This window comes from Cuculus canorus, chromosome 4 (assembly GCF_017976375.1).
Source record: "Cuculus canorus isolate bCucCan1 chromosome 4, bCucCan1.pri, whole genome shotgun sequence".
NCBI lineage: Eukaryota > Metazoa > Chordata > Aves > Cuculiformes > Cuculidae > Cuculus > Cuculus canorus.
Window position 1 is genome coordinate 78,859,191 of NC_071404.1, and position 18,609 is coordinate 78,877,799.

At 48.4% G+C, this 18,609-nt stretch overlaps 1 protein-coding gene across 4 annotated transcripts in view; it reads right to left on the reverse strand.

The window, feature by feature from the left end:
- ANKRD17 (ankyrin repeat domain 17) overlaps window positions 1-4,844 on the reverse strand; it is a 93,189-nt gene extending 88,345 nt beyond the window's left edge. For all 4 annotated transcript variants that reach the window (XM_054066369.1, XM_054066368.1, XM_054066372.1 and 1 more), the window contains exon 1: window positions 4,316-4,844. In XM_054066369.1, the coding sequence (XP_053922344.1) occupies window positions 4,316-4,609 (294 nt within the window). In that variant the 5' untranslated portion in view covers window positions 4,610-4,844. The remainder of the gene's footprint in view (window positions 1-4,315) is intronic.
- Between the last annotated feature and the right edge of the window lie 13,765 nt (window positions 4,845-18,609).

An 18,609-nucleotide genomic window follows, 5' to 3' on the forward strand; every position in this document is an offset into this window, starting at 1 on the left:
GCTGGGAGGGAACACCATCCTACGCAGCGCTTCCACAAGTTTCCATTTACAGCAAAAACATACACTTCCATGTCTTTCTGCTTGTCATTTCAGACTGCCGGTGGTCAAAAGACAGTGGCCCAGCTGCTGAGGCCACTCAAGCCAGGCACACCTCAAAGTATGAGCTAAAGAAATGCTAAACCACAAAGAAATAAAAATCCCACGGTTGAAATGCAAACTTTTTTTTTAAAGCCTTTAAAAGCTAAAATTAATCGCCAGGTTGCTTTCAGAGAAGGAAAGGTCCCTTGCACTACAAACACAAGAAACACATTTCCTCCCCAGGAGCCACTGGGAACTACTTTGAAGTCAGATCCTCTGCTCCATTAATCAGGCCATCCCCACGTTCACATTCCTGAAAACTGTGATTTCAGCTGTGCAGATTCTATCGAGCTGCATCGCTTCATCCTGAAGTCAGGGACAGAAAGACTAGAAAAGTTTTCTGCAAGCAACCTGAATGATCAATAAAAAGAATTTTTCTAGAAGCGAATAATTGACCCAACGTATGCTATTCTTAACTTAATAATTTAGTTTACTTGTTAGTCACTTCCCTATCCCTGCTTTATATCTAATCCCAGACCACCCAGACTGGGAAAGCCTTTGCCTACTATGAACAAGATGACAAGGTGAGGGAAGATTCCAGATGCCAGAACTGCCTTGACAGCTACCGGTATCTACAACACATGTCATTCTGTCAAAAGAAGTGAAATGTCCTCCTGCTGCCACGTGAGAGTTCAGTGACCATTTGCTTCATTTTCTCTGCAGAGGTCTCGGATCATATTAAATACAGACAGGCTGGGAGAGTTGGGTTTGTTCAGCGTGCAGAAGAGAAGGCTCCAAGGAGACCTTAGAGCAGCTTCCAGTATTGAAAAGGGCTCAAGGAAAGCTGAGGAGGGGCTCTTGATCAGGGAGTGCAGGGACAGGATGAGGGGGAATGGTTTGAAGCTGAAAGAGGGGAAATCTAGGTTAGATTTAGAAAGAAATTCTTTACTGTGAGTGTGGGTGGGGAGGCCCTGGCCCAGGCTGCCTAGAGAAGCCAGGTTGGATGGGGCCTGGAGCAACCGGATCCAGTGGGAGGTGTCTCTGCCCACGGCAGGGGGTGGAACTGGATGGGCTTTGAGGCCCCTTCTGACCTAAACCATTCCATGATTCTACAGCTCTGTAAGGCACAGAGCGCCATTAAGGGCTCACCCTGCCCAAGATCATCTCTATTCCTCAGCTGCCTCTGCCCTTCTCATTGAGCCACACACAACCACGTTTGGACGCTATCAGCATAAAGAGACACTTAGAAGAGGGACTACTGACTACAAAATGAATCTGCCCACAACCTTATCTTGCCAGTTGGTTGGGCTTTACATGAATTCTGTCAAAGGCTGCTGGTACACAGCTCAGCCCAGGGCTTCACTCTCAAGCGCTGCCTCTGCTACATCATCGGAGGGCCTGCATCCTGTCACCACGCACCACCACAGCGAACCTCCACGTTTAAGGCAATTCCTCAGGTCTCTGCAGGACTGCTCAACAGAACAGTTCAGCACAGAACCACACCCGCCCATCTTACAAGCTTTACCCCTCAGAAACTTCTACCCACATGATGATATTCACTTTCCTACAGAAACAAAACGCCAGGCATAATTCCTTGTTAATTGGCACACGCTCATTGTGCGCAATTTATCTCACAGACATTGGATAAAATGCTGCCTTGTAACAACTTCTGCAGAAATAAGATGCACAGATCAGCTTAATCGTGTAAAGCCTACCTCCATCTTCACTCAGCCCGGCCTTAAATCTATCGGACTCTTCCTTCCCTTTCTTCCTGCTCATCTCAATTCCCTACAGAGAAGCAGAATGCGCTAGTTTGGGCTGGGACAGAGCTGAATTTCTCCCCAGTAGCTGCTGTGGGCTGTGTTTTCAGTTTGTGCTGGGAACAGCGCTGATAACACAGGGATGTTTTGGTCACAGGGCAGTGCTCACATGGCACCAAGGCCGTTCCTGCTCCTCACCCCCACAGGCTGAGGGGCACAGGGAGCTGGAAGGGAATGCAGCCGAGACAACTGATCCCACTGGCCGAAAGGGTAGTGCACACCATATGGCATCACGCTCACCGTACCAAGCCAGGGAAAGAGCAAGGAAAGGAGGGATGGCATTTGCCTTCTCAAAGAACTGATGAAGCCTAGCTTTCCTGAAGATGGCTGAACACATGCCTGTCTATGGGAAGTGGTGAATGATTCCTTGGTTTGCTTTGTTTGCGCGGCTTCTGCTTTTCCGATTAAACTGCCTTTATCTCATCCCACGAATTTCCTCACTTCTGCCCTTCCTCATCTCACCAGGGGGGAGTGAGCGAGACAAGTTGCCAACCAGAGATAAACCATAACATAGAAAAAACACTTAAAAGCCAAAGTGCTTACAAACACACTTAAACAAAAAGCTTTCAAACTTGAAGTGGCTTTCTTTGAGGACGCTATTCAAATAGAACGGGACTTTCAGCTTACAAGGGTGCAGAATTAAAACCACCCAGCAAAGCAGGTCTGTGCGATTACACACAAATAAGGAAGGGGCTTCCATGGCTTGTTTTTTCCAGCAATAACTACCTGAAAAAAACAACATTAAATGAGAACAAGTTAACAATGCTTCCTGGTGCTTGTTTCAGTGCTCTATTGGAACGACGGCTGACTCCAGGCTCAGAGAATGCACCGGATGAGACCAAAGCACACAGGGCTCTATGAGAGCCTTAACTTCAGCTGCCAGATCACCCGCTTTTCTCCAAGACAATCTATTCCTGTGGTCGGGAGTGTCAAAGGCCTTCGAGCAGCGCACCCCAAGCTCAGGCCTATATCCAAAGCCTGAGCCTGGGTGCACTACAAGCACGCCCTATGGCTCAGTGCTCCCGGCTCCGACTGAGATTGTGATATGGCTCACGCAGGCACAAACGACAGTGTCGAGGGGGCACCTCCAAAGTTTCCTGAGTCTTTCCAAGCAAAGCCATGTGCATACAAGCCCAGAGACAAGGGCAGATGCCAGCTGGGGCTCCTTGGGAGCCTCTGAAATCCTGGGAAACCCACAGGCCCCCTCCATCCCCTCCTCAGGTCTCCCCTGCAGGCATGGGGCCCCATCCTGCCCTGGCCTCTTGGCCCCGCCCTGCAGCCACCTCCTTCCTAGGTCCCCACAAGAGGCGGGAGCAGGGGCGAGTTATGAAACCAGAGCAAGAGGGTAGCCCCTGGCATCAGCCCCCCAGCCTGACCTGGCAGCCCACCCCCCATCTCATAGACTCATAGAATGATTTAGTTGGAAAAGATCTTTGAGATCAAGTCGAACCGTAGCTACCCACTACTAAACCAGATCCCTGAGCACCTCATCTACCCATCTTTCAACCCCTCCAGGGATGGAGACTACACAACCTCCCGGGGCAGCCTCTGCCACTGCCTGAGAACTCTTTCACTAAAGAAATTTTTCCTGATGTCCAATCTGAACCTGCCCTGGTGCAGCCTGAGGCCATTCCCTCTCATCCTATCACTTGGTAGAAAACACCAGCACCCACCTCTCCAAAACCTCCTTTCAGGCAGTTGTAGCCAGTGATGAGGACTCCCCTCATCCCCTTCTTCCCCAGGCTGAATAGCCCCAAGTCCCTCAGCCACCTCTCATAACGCTTGTTCTCCAGCCTCTTCCCCAGCTCTGTTCCCTTCTCTGGGCTACAGCCTCTCAAGATCCTTGTTGGAGTGAGTGGCCCAACACCGAACCCAGGATTCAAGATGGGGCCTCATCAGTGCCTAATCCAAGAGCAGAATCACTTCCCTGCTCCTGCCGGCCACACCACGGCGGGTCCAAGCCAGGATGCCACTGGACTTCTTGATCACCTGGGCCACTGCTGGATCACATCTGGCCGCTGCCAATCAGCACCTCCAAGTCCTTTTCTGGCAGGCAGCTTTCCAGCCACTCTTCCCCAAGCCTGTGGGGCTGCACGGGGTTGTTGTGTCCCAAGTGGGGGTCCCAGCACTTAGCCCTGAGAAACTCCATTCCATTAGTATTGGACCACGGATCCAGTCTGGCCCAACCCCTCTACAGCCCTGCTCTCCAATCTCTCGGCAGAGTCTCAGCCGATGGATCCACCCTGTCCAAATTCCTTTTCAGAACCCCAGATCATGGATACAGCCTGTCCAAGTCCCCCTGCAGACCCTCAAGCCATGGATCCAGCCCCTCCAGATCCCCCTCCAGAGCCTCCCTACCCTCCAACAGACCCGCACTCCTGCCCAGCTTAGCACCACCCGCCACCTCTCCCCGGTACCTCGGAAACTTCCTCCTCCTCTTCCTCATCGTCTTCCTCCTCCTCCTCCTCGTCCTCCTCGCTGCCGCCGTTGCTGCTCTCACTGCCGCCGCCGCCGCTCTCGCTGCTGCTGGCCGGCCGGCCCGCCCTCCCGCTCCGCTTCGCCTTCCCGGCCGCCTTCTTCTTCAGCAGCAAATCGCACACCCGCACCAGCCCCCCGGGGCACGCCGGCAGGGAGGGCCCGGGGCCGCCGCTCAGTCCTTCGGGGGGCCCCGGCCCCGCAGCCGCGGCGGCGCCGTCCCCCGCCTGCTCCATGGCGGACAGGGAGGGAGGAGGAAGAGGAGGCCCCTGCGAGGCCGCGGTCACCTCTAGCTCCGGCGCCGCGCCCCCTCTCGCGATATTTCGGCCCGCCACCGCCCGCGCCCGCCGCCCCGCGCTCTCCGTGCCGCTTGCGGCCGCGCCGCACCCCGGTGCCGCCCCGCGATCGCGCCCCGCCGCGCCTCCTCGCTGCCCGCCGCCCGGCGCCCGCTCTCGGGCCTGGCTCCCCCTCAGCGCTGCGCCGCCGGAAGTGACGCGGACGTCATCGCGGCGCGACGCCCCCCCACCCCCCTCCTCTACCCCGCGCGCGCGCGCGCGCTCGACGCTACCCTTCCCTCCACCCCCACCGCGACGCCCTTTTCCCGCGCGCGCCGGTACTGGCTGTGACGTCATCACGCAACGACGATGCCCGCCCGCGAGCGACCCCCCGCGCTGCCCCCGATCCCGCTTCCCCAGCGGCGCTGACGCCATCAGCGAGCGACACTGCCCGCGCGCGCACCTGCCCTTCACACAGCTCCATGGCGGCCGCGCCTCCCCGTGAGGCGAGGCCACGCCCCTCCCGATCGCCGGCCCGAGGAGCGGAGTTTGGCAGCCCCGGGGCCGCCCAGGAGCTGTCAGGGGAGAGGGAAGGCTGAGCCATGGCCGCCCGCCGAGCGCGATCCCCACCGCAGCGAAGGGAGAGGGAGCGCAGGGAGAGGATGAGGAGAGCGGTTTTCAGCTGCCAGAGAGGAGATTGAAATGAGATCTGAGGAAGGAATGTTTTCCTGTGAGGCGGGGAAGCGCTGGCCCAGGCTGCCCAGAGCAGCTGCATTCCTGGAAGGGTTCAGGTGCTCTCTGTGAGGAGAAGGCATTGAGGGACAACGAGTTTAAGAACTTTAACGGGGCTTTAGGAGAGCTAGGGACGGGCTCTTGATCGGGGATTGCAGGGAGAGGAGGAGGAGGAAAATGGTTTTAAGGTGAAAATGGGGAGATTCAAGTGAGATGTGAGGAAAAAGTTCTTCACGATGAGGGTGGGGAGACGCTGGCCCAGATTGCCCAGAGAAGCTGTGTCCCCATCCCTGGAAGTGCTCAAGGCATCCTCATGAGGGGAAGGGCTCCCCTGATGGCCTGAGGAGGGGTTTGGCAGTACTAAATCAGTCAGATGCTGCCAGGGGAGCAGTGAGGCTGAGCCATGGTCGCACTGCCACTTCACGTCCTCGCCCCCCACCCCACTGCCTCCACGGCTCTGAGGAGAATGGATGAAGTGGAATGGTTTTAAGTACTGAAAGGGGCTCCAGGAAAGCTGGAGGGAGGGGGGGTGGGCTCTTGATCGATAGGATGAAGGGGAATGGTTAAATCTGAAAGAGAGGAGATTGAGATCAGACATGAGGAACAAATTCTTCACAATGAGGGTGGTAAAGCGCTGTTACAGGTTGCCCAGAGCAGCTGTGGGTGCCCCACAGGCTGGAGGTATTCAAGGCCTCACCTCCCTTCCCCGTGAAGGGAAAGGCTCCCACGCCGATGTGAGAAAGGGGTTTCGCAGCACCGGTTCAGTCAGAGCTGTTGTTGATGCTGCCAGGTGAGCGGTGATGTCCACGCCGCCGCCTGCGGAGCCTAGAGCTCACTACAAGAAGGATATTGAGGGGTTGGAACGTGTCCAGACACGGGCAACAAAGCTGGTGAAGGGGCTGGAGAAAGAACCCCTTGTCCTTTGCCAGCTGAGGGCCTTGGGTTTTTTTTTATTCTGGAAAAAAGGAGGCTGAGGGGAGACCTCATCGTTTTCTGCAGTTCCCTGAAAGGAGGTTCTAGTGAGGTGAGTGTTGATCTGTTCTTCTAAATGACAAGGGATGGGATGAGAGGAAATGGCCTCAAGTTGTGCTAGGGGAGGGTTAGGTTGGATATCAGGAAAAATTTCTTCACTGTAGAGGTTCTCAGGCACGGGCAGAGGCTTCCCAGGGAGGTGGTGGAGTCCCCACCCCTGGGAGGGTTTGAAATACAGGCAGATTAGGTGCTTAGGGATCTGGTTTAGTAGTGGACAGGGATGGTTGCACTTGATGATCTCAAAGGTCTTTTCCGACCAAATGATTCTATGACCAAGGCCCTGGCTCAGCTCTGCTGTGGAGCTGCCATGTTCATGGTTTCTGTCACAGGCGATGGTCGTTCACACCAGCCCTGCAGGCTGCCCCCAAGCCCTGGTATAGCGGAAAGCTGGGGCAATGTCACTAAAAAGTGGGAAACTGGGCATCTCTGTCACCAACCGCAGGCTTTAACAACATCCTCCCACTCTGTCACCTCATCCTGTCTTCCCTCAGCCCCTCACACTGGGCCTTCATCCCTAACATGGAGTGCAGGCATAGGGAGTGCAGGAACAGGACAAGAGTGAATGGTTTTGAGCTGAAAGAGGGGAGATTGAGATGAGATCTTGGGGAGAAATGTTTTGCTGTGAGGGTGAGGAGGCCCTGGCCCAGGATGCCCCGAGTGGCTGCCTCGTCCCTGGAGGTGTTCCAGGCCAGGCTGGATGGGGCTCGGAGCCCCTGATCCGGTGGTAGGTGTCCCTGCCCGTGGCAGAGGGTGGGACTGGGTGGGCTTTGGGGTCCCTTCCAGCCCAAAACATTCTGTGAATCTGTGTGCTGGGAATTAACTGAGTGTCAGGACAACACTGTCCCCTCCATTGGTGCTGGTCAGGTCTGCAGTGACAGAAGTTTCGGGAGAGTCGAACACAGGCAGACCAACGTGTGCTAATCAAAGGAAAGGGGTTTTTTTTACTTTTTAAAATCTTTTTTTCCTTAGGCCTGATAGAAATGCCCATGGCAAATGTTTTTAACCAAGGAAACACGTGATTGTAGAGATTGTTAATAGCTCTAATGCACTGGTTGCGCTATGAATGTTTTAGAGTGATGTTTCAAGCCAATGCTGTCTTTTCCAGTTAGAGAAATGCAAAGAGCTCGGCATTATTAGATTATTTTCCTCTTCTGTCTTATTTGGATAATACTGGAAAGCACCGGTCGCATCTGCAGCGCCTTGGAAATGAAACATTGCTTGTAAAAAAATTCTGAAAGAACTAACCCTCCTCAGGAAAGCCAGTGTGCACAGTTTCCCTCCAAAGCTTCCCTGTATCCCACCAAAACCTGCCTCATTACATGCCTCTTAATAAAGGGATTGCATTAGGGCAGCAGCACCACTGTTAAATGACATAATTTCCAAGTCATCCGTCTAGAACTGCAGTTGTTGACCTCTCATCCACAAGTCCAAGGTCTAAAGTGAACAAGGTGCTTATAAATATCTTTGTAAACGACAGTTTGATCGGAAACTGAATGTTCCAGGCACCTAGCACTTCCTGGTATGACTGCACAAAACCCTCACACAGTGCAAGATTCCTGGAGGCAGATCCGTGAAGACAACACTTCATTCCTCCTGTGTCAAATACATTGATTGTTACCCATTTATCACAAAATGCAAGCAAAGATGAAGCATTTTCCGTAATCACAGCAAGCAGAAAGCAGAATTGGAAGTGAATACAGGCAATTTCGGCCTTGCTGCCTGAGATTTGTGGTGCATGTGTGGAAAGGATGTCACCTCATTCGGATGATAAGCCTGGAAAAGTGGCCCAGTCTTCCCAGTTTGATCCAGGATGTGATGGCCTTCTGGGATTTTGTTGGCTGTACAGCAGCCCGGCAGAGGAACAGATTGTCATCATGCACGGAATGCACCCGCCTGGATTCAGACAGGGCAGCTGCAAGGCTGGATTTTACCCTTTAAGCTGTTATCAGGGAGTTGTCCACTCAGTCCCTTTCCAGAGCAGCACAGGGTTGGGAAATGGCATCGAAGGGTAGCCCTGCAGCTGAGCTGGTCTAAGCCATAATCTGGCTAAATTGTGTTACAAATCTACATCTTAATACTGAGCTTCAATATTTGCACATTACTTCATGTATCAACGTAAGTTGTCAGGCTTGGAAAGGCTCTTTTGAGCTATCCAGACCAGTTTTGTGCTAGTGGAAGCAATGGCATTATTTTAACTGCTCTGCATTGTGTTCTCAAGCCCTGAATCAGATGGAGTGGTCGCAGAACCCCGCGTTTGTTGGCACAGGCAGGGGACTGTTTGTTTCTTTTATGGTGGTGACCTCTGTTCTGATCAAAGACTTCCTCTTCCTAATGTCATGGTGTAGAGCAACTCAGTTCCCTCCATTTCTGTCACAAGGTTCATACGCGCTCTCCATACAACCCTTGCTAGTTTGAACCTTCTGAGAGTGCAACAGCAGCAAAAGCGCTTATGTTCTTTAGAGAAGCACAGTGTTGGACTCATTGGCCTTGTAAGCTTTGGTTTTGTCGTAAGCTAAATCTGCGAGCAAACATCGTCTGTCAGTGTTGTCACAGTTTGAGTGACAGGACACCTTGGGAAGCACCTGGAGCTTCACCAGGTTGTGTAACTTTGTATTTTAGAAACCCAAAATAAACCATTCTTGCAGATACCACGGTAATCATCAGGACAGGCTTATAATGAAATAGTAAATAATGAAGGTAATTGGTTTTGTATCCCAGTTTCCATATGGGTGCGTGATCTAAAGCTGTGCTTATGGCTCCTGGGGCTCTTAGGCAATGGATTACACAGCACTGGGAAGTCAGGGAAGCCCTGGTCAGGGAATGGATCCCTGACAAATACCTTATCTTTTGTGAGATGGGTTAACTTTGGCCATTTAGTTTTGTTGCTAGCATGAAGCTGCAGAAAATCTTAAGAAAAATAATGATCCTTGTTTATTCCTTGGATATGCAACTTGTCCTTCAGTGTTTATTCTGTCCCCTTCTGGCTACTGATGACTCCAACACTCAATAGGAATGCTGGGAGAACCTGAGGCTGGAATTCAGTGAATGCTCTCAGGAGCTCTCTCATGTGCCAGATTCTTTATAAGGTTCCACGGGCCAACCCACCTGTTTCAACCTCTGCTGTGGAATATGTGTCTCTGCCGACCTGCTTTCAGTTTCATTTGTAACTGATGAAGGCAGGGTCACTGTCTAAGTCATGAAACTGGGATGTTGAGTTTTGTTTGCAATTATAACTCCTACAGGAACCGAAGTTATTGCTGGTTTGAGTTTCAGTAGCCCCTCCTGCACACGCACATGCCCGTAACGTGCACATTCTCACTCCCCGAGAGTCTGGCTTTGCCTCCAACTGCTCCGATTTTACACATGTGCTCTCCCCCTCCTGCTTCCTGCATGTGTCAGCTACTGCCACCCACCTGTGCTCTGTGCCGTGCCACTCAGCAATCCCCAACACGCTCTGGTTACAGGCAGCTCTTATTTCTTAGTTACTTTTTCAGCCTAGGAGCTCCTGAACGATGATCAGAACTCCTGCAATTATCATATGAGGGCTGGAGAGACAAAAGGGTGAAAGAGGGTGTCACATTCTGAAGGTGCAAAGATTAAATAATCCATCTTTTAACTTTGATAACTCTTAATGTAAATGCACTGAACTGGCACTTCTAAAATGCTGATACAGTTTTCATTTTGGGAGGGGGTGAATATATTTTCTCTCTTTACTTGTTTTTCTGAAAACTTCCGGAGCTTTTAGCCCAAACTCAGGACAGCTGCAACTGCCACAAATCTGCTTTTGCCATTGTCTCCCTCTAGCCTGTCTCACTAGTGGCTTTTCTCTTTTTGTGCTGCAGTTGAATTCCTCTAAGTGCTGAAAAGGGACTGCCTCATACAAAGGGTGAAAGCTGTCAGCCTAAAACCACACCCTTAAATTTTTGTCTCTTCATCTCCAGACTGAGTACATCTCATTTTATATTAGTCTGAGTAGGAGAAACATAGGAGGAGCGCATAAGTTACATCTCCAGTTGAGATGATTATCTAAATGAGCTGTGAAATTAATCTCAAACCCAAGTCGTGCCATTCTCACTGATTACAAAATGAATGAAGTCATCAGATATCATAGAATCATAGAGTGGTTTGAGTCAGAAGGGACCTTAAATATCATCCAAGTTCCAACCCGATGCAAACAGTTCTGCAGTTGCAGCTTCTCTATGTGCTGCAATGTTTTAATTCCTATCATTCTGGGAATTCTGAACTCCCAATTATTGCATTCCTTCAATATACGTACCAAAAGGAGCGAGTCCCTGAACCTCCTTGGGGCATAGCCTTCTTTTAAAAAAAAAAAAAAAAAAGGGAAGACCCATCTGAAATGGGAGACAAGATAAATTAATGAGACCATCATTAATTACTCTAAACGGATATAATAACATTGAAGTTGTTCAGCAATTGCGCAGCTACTGCTGATTAAGTCAGAGGGGGAAGGAAGGATGGAAGGATGAGAACATAAATGCCTCTACCTTAACTACTACTCTCTGTGATATGTATTTTAAGGTTCATCTAAAACAGCGTTAATATCTAAATTACACATGAAAAAGAATGCTTAAAAATCATTTCTATACAACCTTGGCATTTACTTTAAATTACATTTTGTTAATACCTGTATTTCTCCATTACAGCAAGTTTCTTGTGAGTGTCTCCATTGGTGTAGCCTTGGGAATGAAAGAAAGCAAAGAGAATCCAGACAGATTCAGAATTTAAGAAGAGCCGTGCAAGCCTGGGAGAACTGCTGGGAGTTACATCGGCCCTGTTGAGCAAGGTAAAACCTTGACATTAATGCCAACTCTCAAGAATACCCAGCACTAAGGGCCACTTGGGAGTGACCTCTGTCTGCATTTGACCTGGTAAGCCGGGGGGGGGTGTTGCCATTTGCTACAGTTATCCACATCATCGTCAGTTGAAATATGTGTACATCCTGCTTGGATGGATTTAAAATGATTTGCATTCCATCTCGGATACAGATATTACACGTTTTGATAGTTCCCCTTAAACTTTACTGCAACATCGTGGTAGCTTTGAACACTTCCTCACGGGGAGGATTAGGAAAGTAAAGACGAGTCCCGAAAGCAAAACCTTTAAAAGACTGGCTAGCTGAAGAAATATGCAAGTGCTGTGTGAAAAAGAAAAGGAAATGATGGCATTCCATCCAGCTAAGTGTTTGCTAACAAAGACTAACCTTTTCCTTGTTCCTCTGTGGTGCCATCACTCAGAAGGATCGAGTAGGTTTTGAGGAGCGTTGCCAATCGTATTCACTCACCCACACGACATCAAAGCCTCGTGTGGTGTTTGATACCGGGGCATTTGCTGGGATGCCAGCAGGAGCGCTGGAGACTTTGGGTGGGGTGGAACAGGTCTGGTTTGGGTCTGAATGCGGTGGTGTCTGCCAGTACGCTTGGGGCTGGTTCAGACGGTTTAGTAGGACTTATTCACTGCTGATTCCGTCTGTGAGGCATTTCTCTGAGGGAAAACACTCCCAAGTTAAGGATGCACGTTTTCATCTTGCTGTCCTCACTTGAGCGTTTGGCCAGAGGCGAGCACGTTAACATAACAGCGACCTAGCGAGTGGTGGACATGCCGGCCTCCTTTTATCCAAGGATCTGGCACGTGTTAAAGGTACAATAATGGCACCAGAATAACTAGTGGTATGTCGCACACCACTGCTCTTTGGGGGCTGGGAACTCAGGGTTCTATGTGGAGAGAGGAGTCTGCCTGTAGGAGGACAGGAGCCTAAAGACTGCAGTTTGTGGTAATCCTTGAGAGATCTGTGAACGCTGTAGGGGATACAAGATGGCTGACCCTGGCAGAAGGCTGGGCTGGAACCCTGACGGCCCTGGACAGACGTGAGCCATGCGACCTAAGCCTGGTGAGGCAAGGGGAGGCAGCGCTTTTTGTATTAAAAAAAAAAAAAAAAGAATATCGGTTTTGATGTGAATTTGGACTTTGTCTTTTACGGTGAGCTTTACAAACTAGTCCCTGTTTTATACCCTTCTCTACAGTCCCAGTACCACCAAGCATATAACAGTATTTTGTGCTTAGAAATTCTAAAGGATAATTAGCTAACAGCTGTCCTAAAGTGTGAAGCTAAAAAGATATTTATTCTGCAGTATGTTTAATATTTTGGGAGTCTGTATCTTATTTAAGAAATGGCTTAAGCACGTGGAATCCTAAAACTTAGCAGTACGCCGAGACTTGCATTTTTACAGGCAGAATTCATATATGAAAGTGGATTTGCATGTTCCTAATTTTCTTCACATAGGTTTAAAATGCTTACCTTTTGCGACTATAAAATTGAAAAATGCCATGGCAAATTGAGGCAAATAGCATCGGGGTGAGATTCTGGGTTTCTTCCTGAGTCTCTGAAAATGCTGTAAAAGAGAAAAATAAAATAAGAACAAGAGAAGTCGTAAGATAAAGAGGAGTTTGGTGTGTCTTATATATATATATATATAACACATCTGTGATCCCAGCCTGCGAATGAGATCTCTCAAGGCCAAACCTCCTGTATTTGGGTATCAAAGTTTTCTTGTCAAAATCGCGTTCTGTTGTTTGGGGTTTGCCATTACTATCATTTAAAGTACAATCAGCTGCAGACTGCAGAGGAATCAGCTAGGAGCTTACATGTCTTGTGTTTTGCTTGAGTCCTGCCAGCCCACTTTTTAAGTAAACAATTGATTAGTCCTGAAATTAGTCCTTGAAATTGTTTCTCTTTTGCACAGCGCAGGAGGTCTGAATGCAAGCAGCCTTATGCTGGCATGCAGAACACCACAGTCTGAGCTGTTGCTTTGCTCTCTTCGTGTAAAGTATGCCTGTGCCAGGGTGGTTTGTCTCTGGGTGAGAAAGGGGGCTGAGAATCTCTGTGTAAAGCTTCGTGAGAGCTTGCTTTCAGTCAAGGCAATGTAAGAAATTGTTTTGCTCCCTTAGAAAGATTAGTAAAGTGGAACAAACCTGGATTTTGCACAGTTCAAATGATAACTAGAAAAACAGTCTGAAAACCCTCAATTGTTCAAAATTATCTGTTTCCCCTTGAATCTGCTGTGCAGCCTCTAGTTTTCAAAGCAGAACCTTTCCTCCCTTGCTTATTGTGTCCTGGTCTACTTATTATCTCATGGTATTTGCCATTTCATCTTCACTTCAATACATTTTCTTTCAACAATTCTATAGTGTTGATTCTTGATCTCTCATTTTAGTAAAGGGCTGAGATACAGGTTTTTTAAGATCAATCTTTTTTTTTATTTCAGTTTGGCACAGTAGATGGAGCTAGAAGCTGGCAGTCCATCTTCATCTGCAACAAGTCAGAATTGAGGGCCACGAATGACAAATTCTTGCTCTTTCCAACATTCTGGGAATGGAATTGTACTAAAGCTTTTGATTCTTAAACATACCTATCCTAAAAATAACTTTTTTTTTTTTCCATTCAACAGTAAATATATAGTGATTATTTGATGTCATTTCTTTCCAGCTGGCTAACCAGGGATTTTTTGCTTGTGACATCTACAGCAATGCCAGTGACTTCAGCGCAAGCCAATTACAGGGTTACGTGCTGCCTTGAGTCGCTTTGTGTTCCTGAAATAGTGCCCTTTCCAACTAGCATTTCATGTACATGAGACGAAAACTGCTGATGGGGTGGATTTTCATTTCATCCCCTGTCATTCTCTTGTTTTCTCCTTCATGAACGAGGTTTCAGTTATATTTTTAAGGAAGGCCCTCCCTGGCAGAGCGCAGCAGTAAAACGGAACACACATTGCTGATGGATATCTGTTGAGCAAGTTATGAGTGCTTTGGGAGGTCAATGTGCGTCATTTATTCTCATTCATGAATTTTGATGCACAGACACAGCCTACAGCATCTGATTTGTTTTCCCAATTGTGTGACCTTCAATTCCACACAAGATATTACTTTTAAGGTTGTATTCCAGAGTCAGTTTGAGCACAAACTCATAAGCTTGCCTTCAGCCGGCGCTACAGCCTCTCCATGTTTGGTGAAGCTCTTAAATGCCACAACTTCAGTGAGATTTCAAACACCCTTCTTGTGTTCAACAAAGCACAGCTTACATGAAGCTTTGCGTGCCCTAGTTCCCCATCTTGCACCCTTCTGTTAGCCAGTGACTGCTACTAGCCAGAAAAGCTATTTGCTGTTTCTGGAATGCTGTGCTTTATCAGTGTTACCTACTTTCTTAAAGCACTTTTTCCCTTCTGTATTTCAAATATCTTTAATTTAAGATGACTTGTGTAAGGACAATGAAAACGCTGTCCAAGACAATGACACTTCCAGAAGTCTTACACAAACACTTTGCAGTAAGAGCACAAAATAAATCTCACAGGTCAGGTTTTCTCCTTCTATTAATCAAAACTCCACTGGGAGCCGATCTCTTTGTTATACACTTCATTATGGCAATTTCATAAGACCATCACTGGAACAATCAGATGTGTTGTTTTGTTTTGTGTGCTAGAATATTCAAACTAAGATACATTGCTTACCCGCCTACGTGGACTGTCATTCCTCAGCAGACGCACCTGACTTCCGTTAAACAGACTGTCAGAGGCAGTTCATAAGAAGTTGTTTGCTTAATGACTATTTTACTTTCAACTAATTTATTTCTACTAACTTTAACCTGTTGTGGAATTATTGTAGAATCACAGAACGGTTTGGGTTAGAAGGGACCTTAAAGCCCATCCAGTTCCACACCCCGACACCTCCCGCTGGCTCAGGGGCTCCAAGCCCCATCCAACCTGGCCTTGAACCCCTCCAGGGATGGGGCAGCCACGGCTGCTCTGGGCAACCTGGGCCAGGGCCTCACCACCCTCACAGCAAAGCATTTCTCCCCAAGATCTCACTGCAATCTCCCCTCTTTCAGCTTAAAACTGTTCCTTTGATCCTCTCCCTGCCCTCCCTGACCAAGAGCCCCTCCTCATCTTTACTGGAGCACCTTTCAGTACCGGAAGGTACTTAAAGGTATAGAATGGACTGTTATGGAATAGATTCAACGAGTTTTACTTACAACAGCCTGAATAAAAGAGGGAAGAAAGTGCAATTAACAGAAAGCACACTCTCCTCCTGGCCTAATGGTATGGCCTGATTCCTGCAGCACTTGCCAAATGAGTACAAATAACTGATATCTTGAGGTTTTTTAGATGTTGCTGAGGCATTCTGGTGTTCTAGCATCTTCCACCAGTGTGACAAAGTATGCAGAAACACCTTGCAAGCTTTTTATCCTGGAATAGCGAGTCACTAACTGGGAATAGTTAGTAGGAATGATGTCCGTGAAAGAACAGCCCTGTCCTCGCCCGCACGAACATGACGTTTATCTCCCATGGTGAGGTCCAGGGCTCCTACGTGCAGGAGAGTTTGTTAACAGTAGGTGGCTGCCTTCTCCTACCCGATGACTCTGGAAAGGCTTGCTGGCTGTTCCTCCAGACTGGTGCTTACTGAAGGCGAGTACCTGTTTACCTCCAGACACACTGCAGTGTTCTCTGCCAGAGCGCTCTTTTAGGAAAGAATTAGGCTTGAGCATCAGGTTTAGAATAATCTCAGTGTAACCTAAGATGGACCTGCTTTTACTGACCGTAATTGTCCCCTCTGCATTTATGCCAGAGTTCCTCCCAGCTGTACTTCTCCCACAGCTCATTGCAGCAGCCTTTTCATCTGTTATCACTGTCTCACCAGCACGAGTCCTTGGCTGCAGCTTTGAGTGGGGTGCTTGGCTTCACACACAGGAAGTAGTTAAACCCAGACTAATTCCTTGCTGTGTGACAGCTTGCTTCCTACTCTTCTGCTAACCATACTAAGAATATTTGTGTGATTTGCTATGAAATAACTTCCTTAAAATATTGTAGAAAGTCCATATGAAGAGATCCAAGATAGGATTTCCCATGGACTTCTGTGAATGAAACCCCCGCTTCCAAAACCGAGGCCTAATAAGAAGCTTTTTGCATGAAGAACAGCGTCCCACTTGGAATTGTATCCACTTGTGTAAAATAAAAGAGAATCATTCAGGTTGGAAAAAGCTCTTCCAGTCCACTTGTCAGCCCCACCCCACCGTGCCTGCTAAACCATGTCCTGAACTGCCACATCTACGCATTTTTTGAGCCCGTTTAGGGGTGCTGACTCCATCACTGCCCTGGGCAGCCTCTGCCAGGGTTTCACCACTCTTCTAGTAAAGAAATTTTTCCTAATATCCACTCTAAACCTGCACTGGTGCAACTTGAGGCCATTTCCTCTCATCCTATCCCTTGGTACTTGGGAGAAGAGACCAACACCCACTGCGCAACAGCTTCCACTCCAGGAGCTACACAGAGCGATGAGGTATCCCCTTAGCCTCCTCTTTCCAGGCTAAACAACCCCGTGTCCCTCAGCTGCTCCTCATAACACTTCTGCTCGAGCACCTATACCTGCCTTGTTGCCCTCCTCTAGACAGTCTCCAGCCCCTCGATGTCTTTCTTGTAGTGACGGGCCCAAAACCGAACCCAGGATTCAAGGTGTGGCCTCAGCAGCACCCAGTACAGGGGCACGATCCCTTCCCTGCTCCTGCTGGCCACACCGTGGATGATCCAAGCCAGGATACTGTAGGCCTTCTTGGCCACCTGGGCACACTACTGGATCATAATCGGCCTGTGATTTATCAACTCCGCTTCCAGTGAAGTCAGGCAAGTTCTAGCACTTTGTCATGACCAGAATTAGGCCAATGCTGAACGTATTTCAAAATCCTCCAGTGAGGGACTGATAACCTTACTGAGCTCTCGAATAGCCACTTAGGCAATAGCAGTGCCCTATAGACAAGAGGCTCAGGTTTTTCTTGTTTAAAGCTGTCTGTACCCAACTTTAACTGCAGTTACATACTACAAGGAGGAAGCAGTACTTGATTTTCCTTCCAGAAATGGAACTAGGTAGCCTATTTGATAACCAGCAATCAAATAAAATAGTCTTTTCCTTTGGGGGGGAGAAAAGGATACAAATAATAAACTACACAGAAATTTCTTGGGAAACCCAGTTTAAATTTCACCTTTGCCACACAATAATTTTTAGTGCCAGTGTACCATCTTCCTGTGTTGAATTTTATGACCAGCTTGATCACAAGGTGTTCTTTCTGTGGGTGGCAAGATAAAGTGACCCAAACCCATCTCAGTGGGGTTTTTCTCTTGTTGCCGCATGGTACAATGTGTTTTTTTCCAGAGAACAGAAAATTCTGTGCAAAGTTTCATGAAGCAGTGCCATGAGGACTGACAGAAATACCCATTATCAGGAAAGCAGGGAAGGTTGCTGGCCAAGGGCTTCCATGTGTGTTGTTCAAAAGCCATGACGACTACGAATCTTTTACAGTGTTCTGGGTCTGTAGGTCTTAAACAAGGAAAAGTCATTCTTGGATTGTCATAGAGAAGATGTTTGAATTTTCAAGGCAGGCTTGGTGAGCACGTGATATCGTTTTGTTCTCTTGATTTCATGCTGGGTTCTAAATGGCTGCATTTTATTGGCAGGTCTGTTTACAAGGTATCTTCTGATTCGCATCGGACTGTTGCATGTCATGAGGTGCCTACCAAAACAGGTGGGGTTTGTAGGTATAATTGACATTACCTTAGTTTCTGTTCATTCTGTTTCCTAGCAGTGTTGGACAAAACTGGGCCCACAGGATGAGAGCTGTTGTTCTGTTTTCTGTTAGCAGGGATGGCAGTGAACCTGACACTGCCGATAATAATGGATCCTGTGCTTTCCCTCTGCAGGATTCCAACTGCAGCCACCCTTCCTCATGCACATCTGGGTTTGCTCATGTTGTGTTCCTTTTTATACGGATTTTCTGACAGAAATGAAGCACAGAAGGAACACGCGGCTTGGTCTTTTTAAGACTCGTTGAACTTTTTATATTTTCTGGTGTCAGATCTCCAGGAATTATATTAATCATCTTTTGGGTGACTAGTTTAATCCTGGTAAGTTTTTAGATTTAAGGTTGTTCTCTGTGGTTAGAAGGATAACTTCAACGCTCAGACTTGAATTTACAACGTGGAAGACGTGGAGTGGGTGCAGGGTTAACTTCTGGGACTCATACGGACTGATCTGCACACTCCTCTGAGTCTGAAGAAGCAAATAATGACCATTCTACATTTCACAAACGGCCAGTCTCGGGCTCTGAGAAGAGGTGCTGAGGTCAGGCAGAGTAGCTG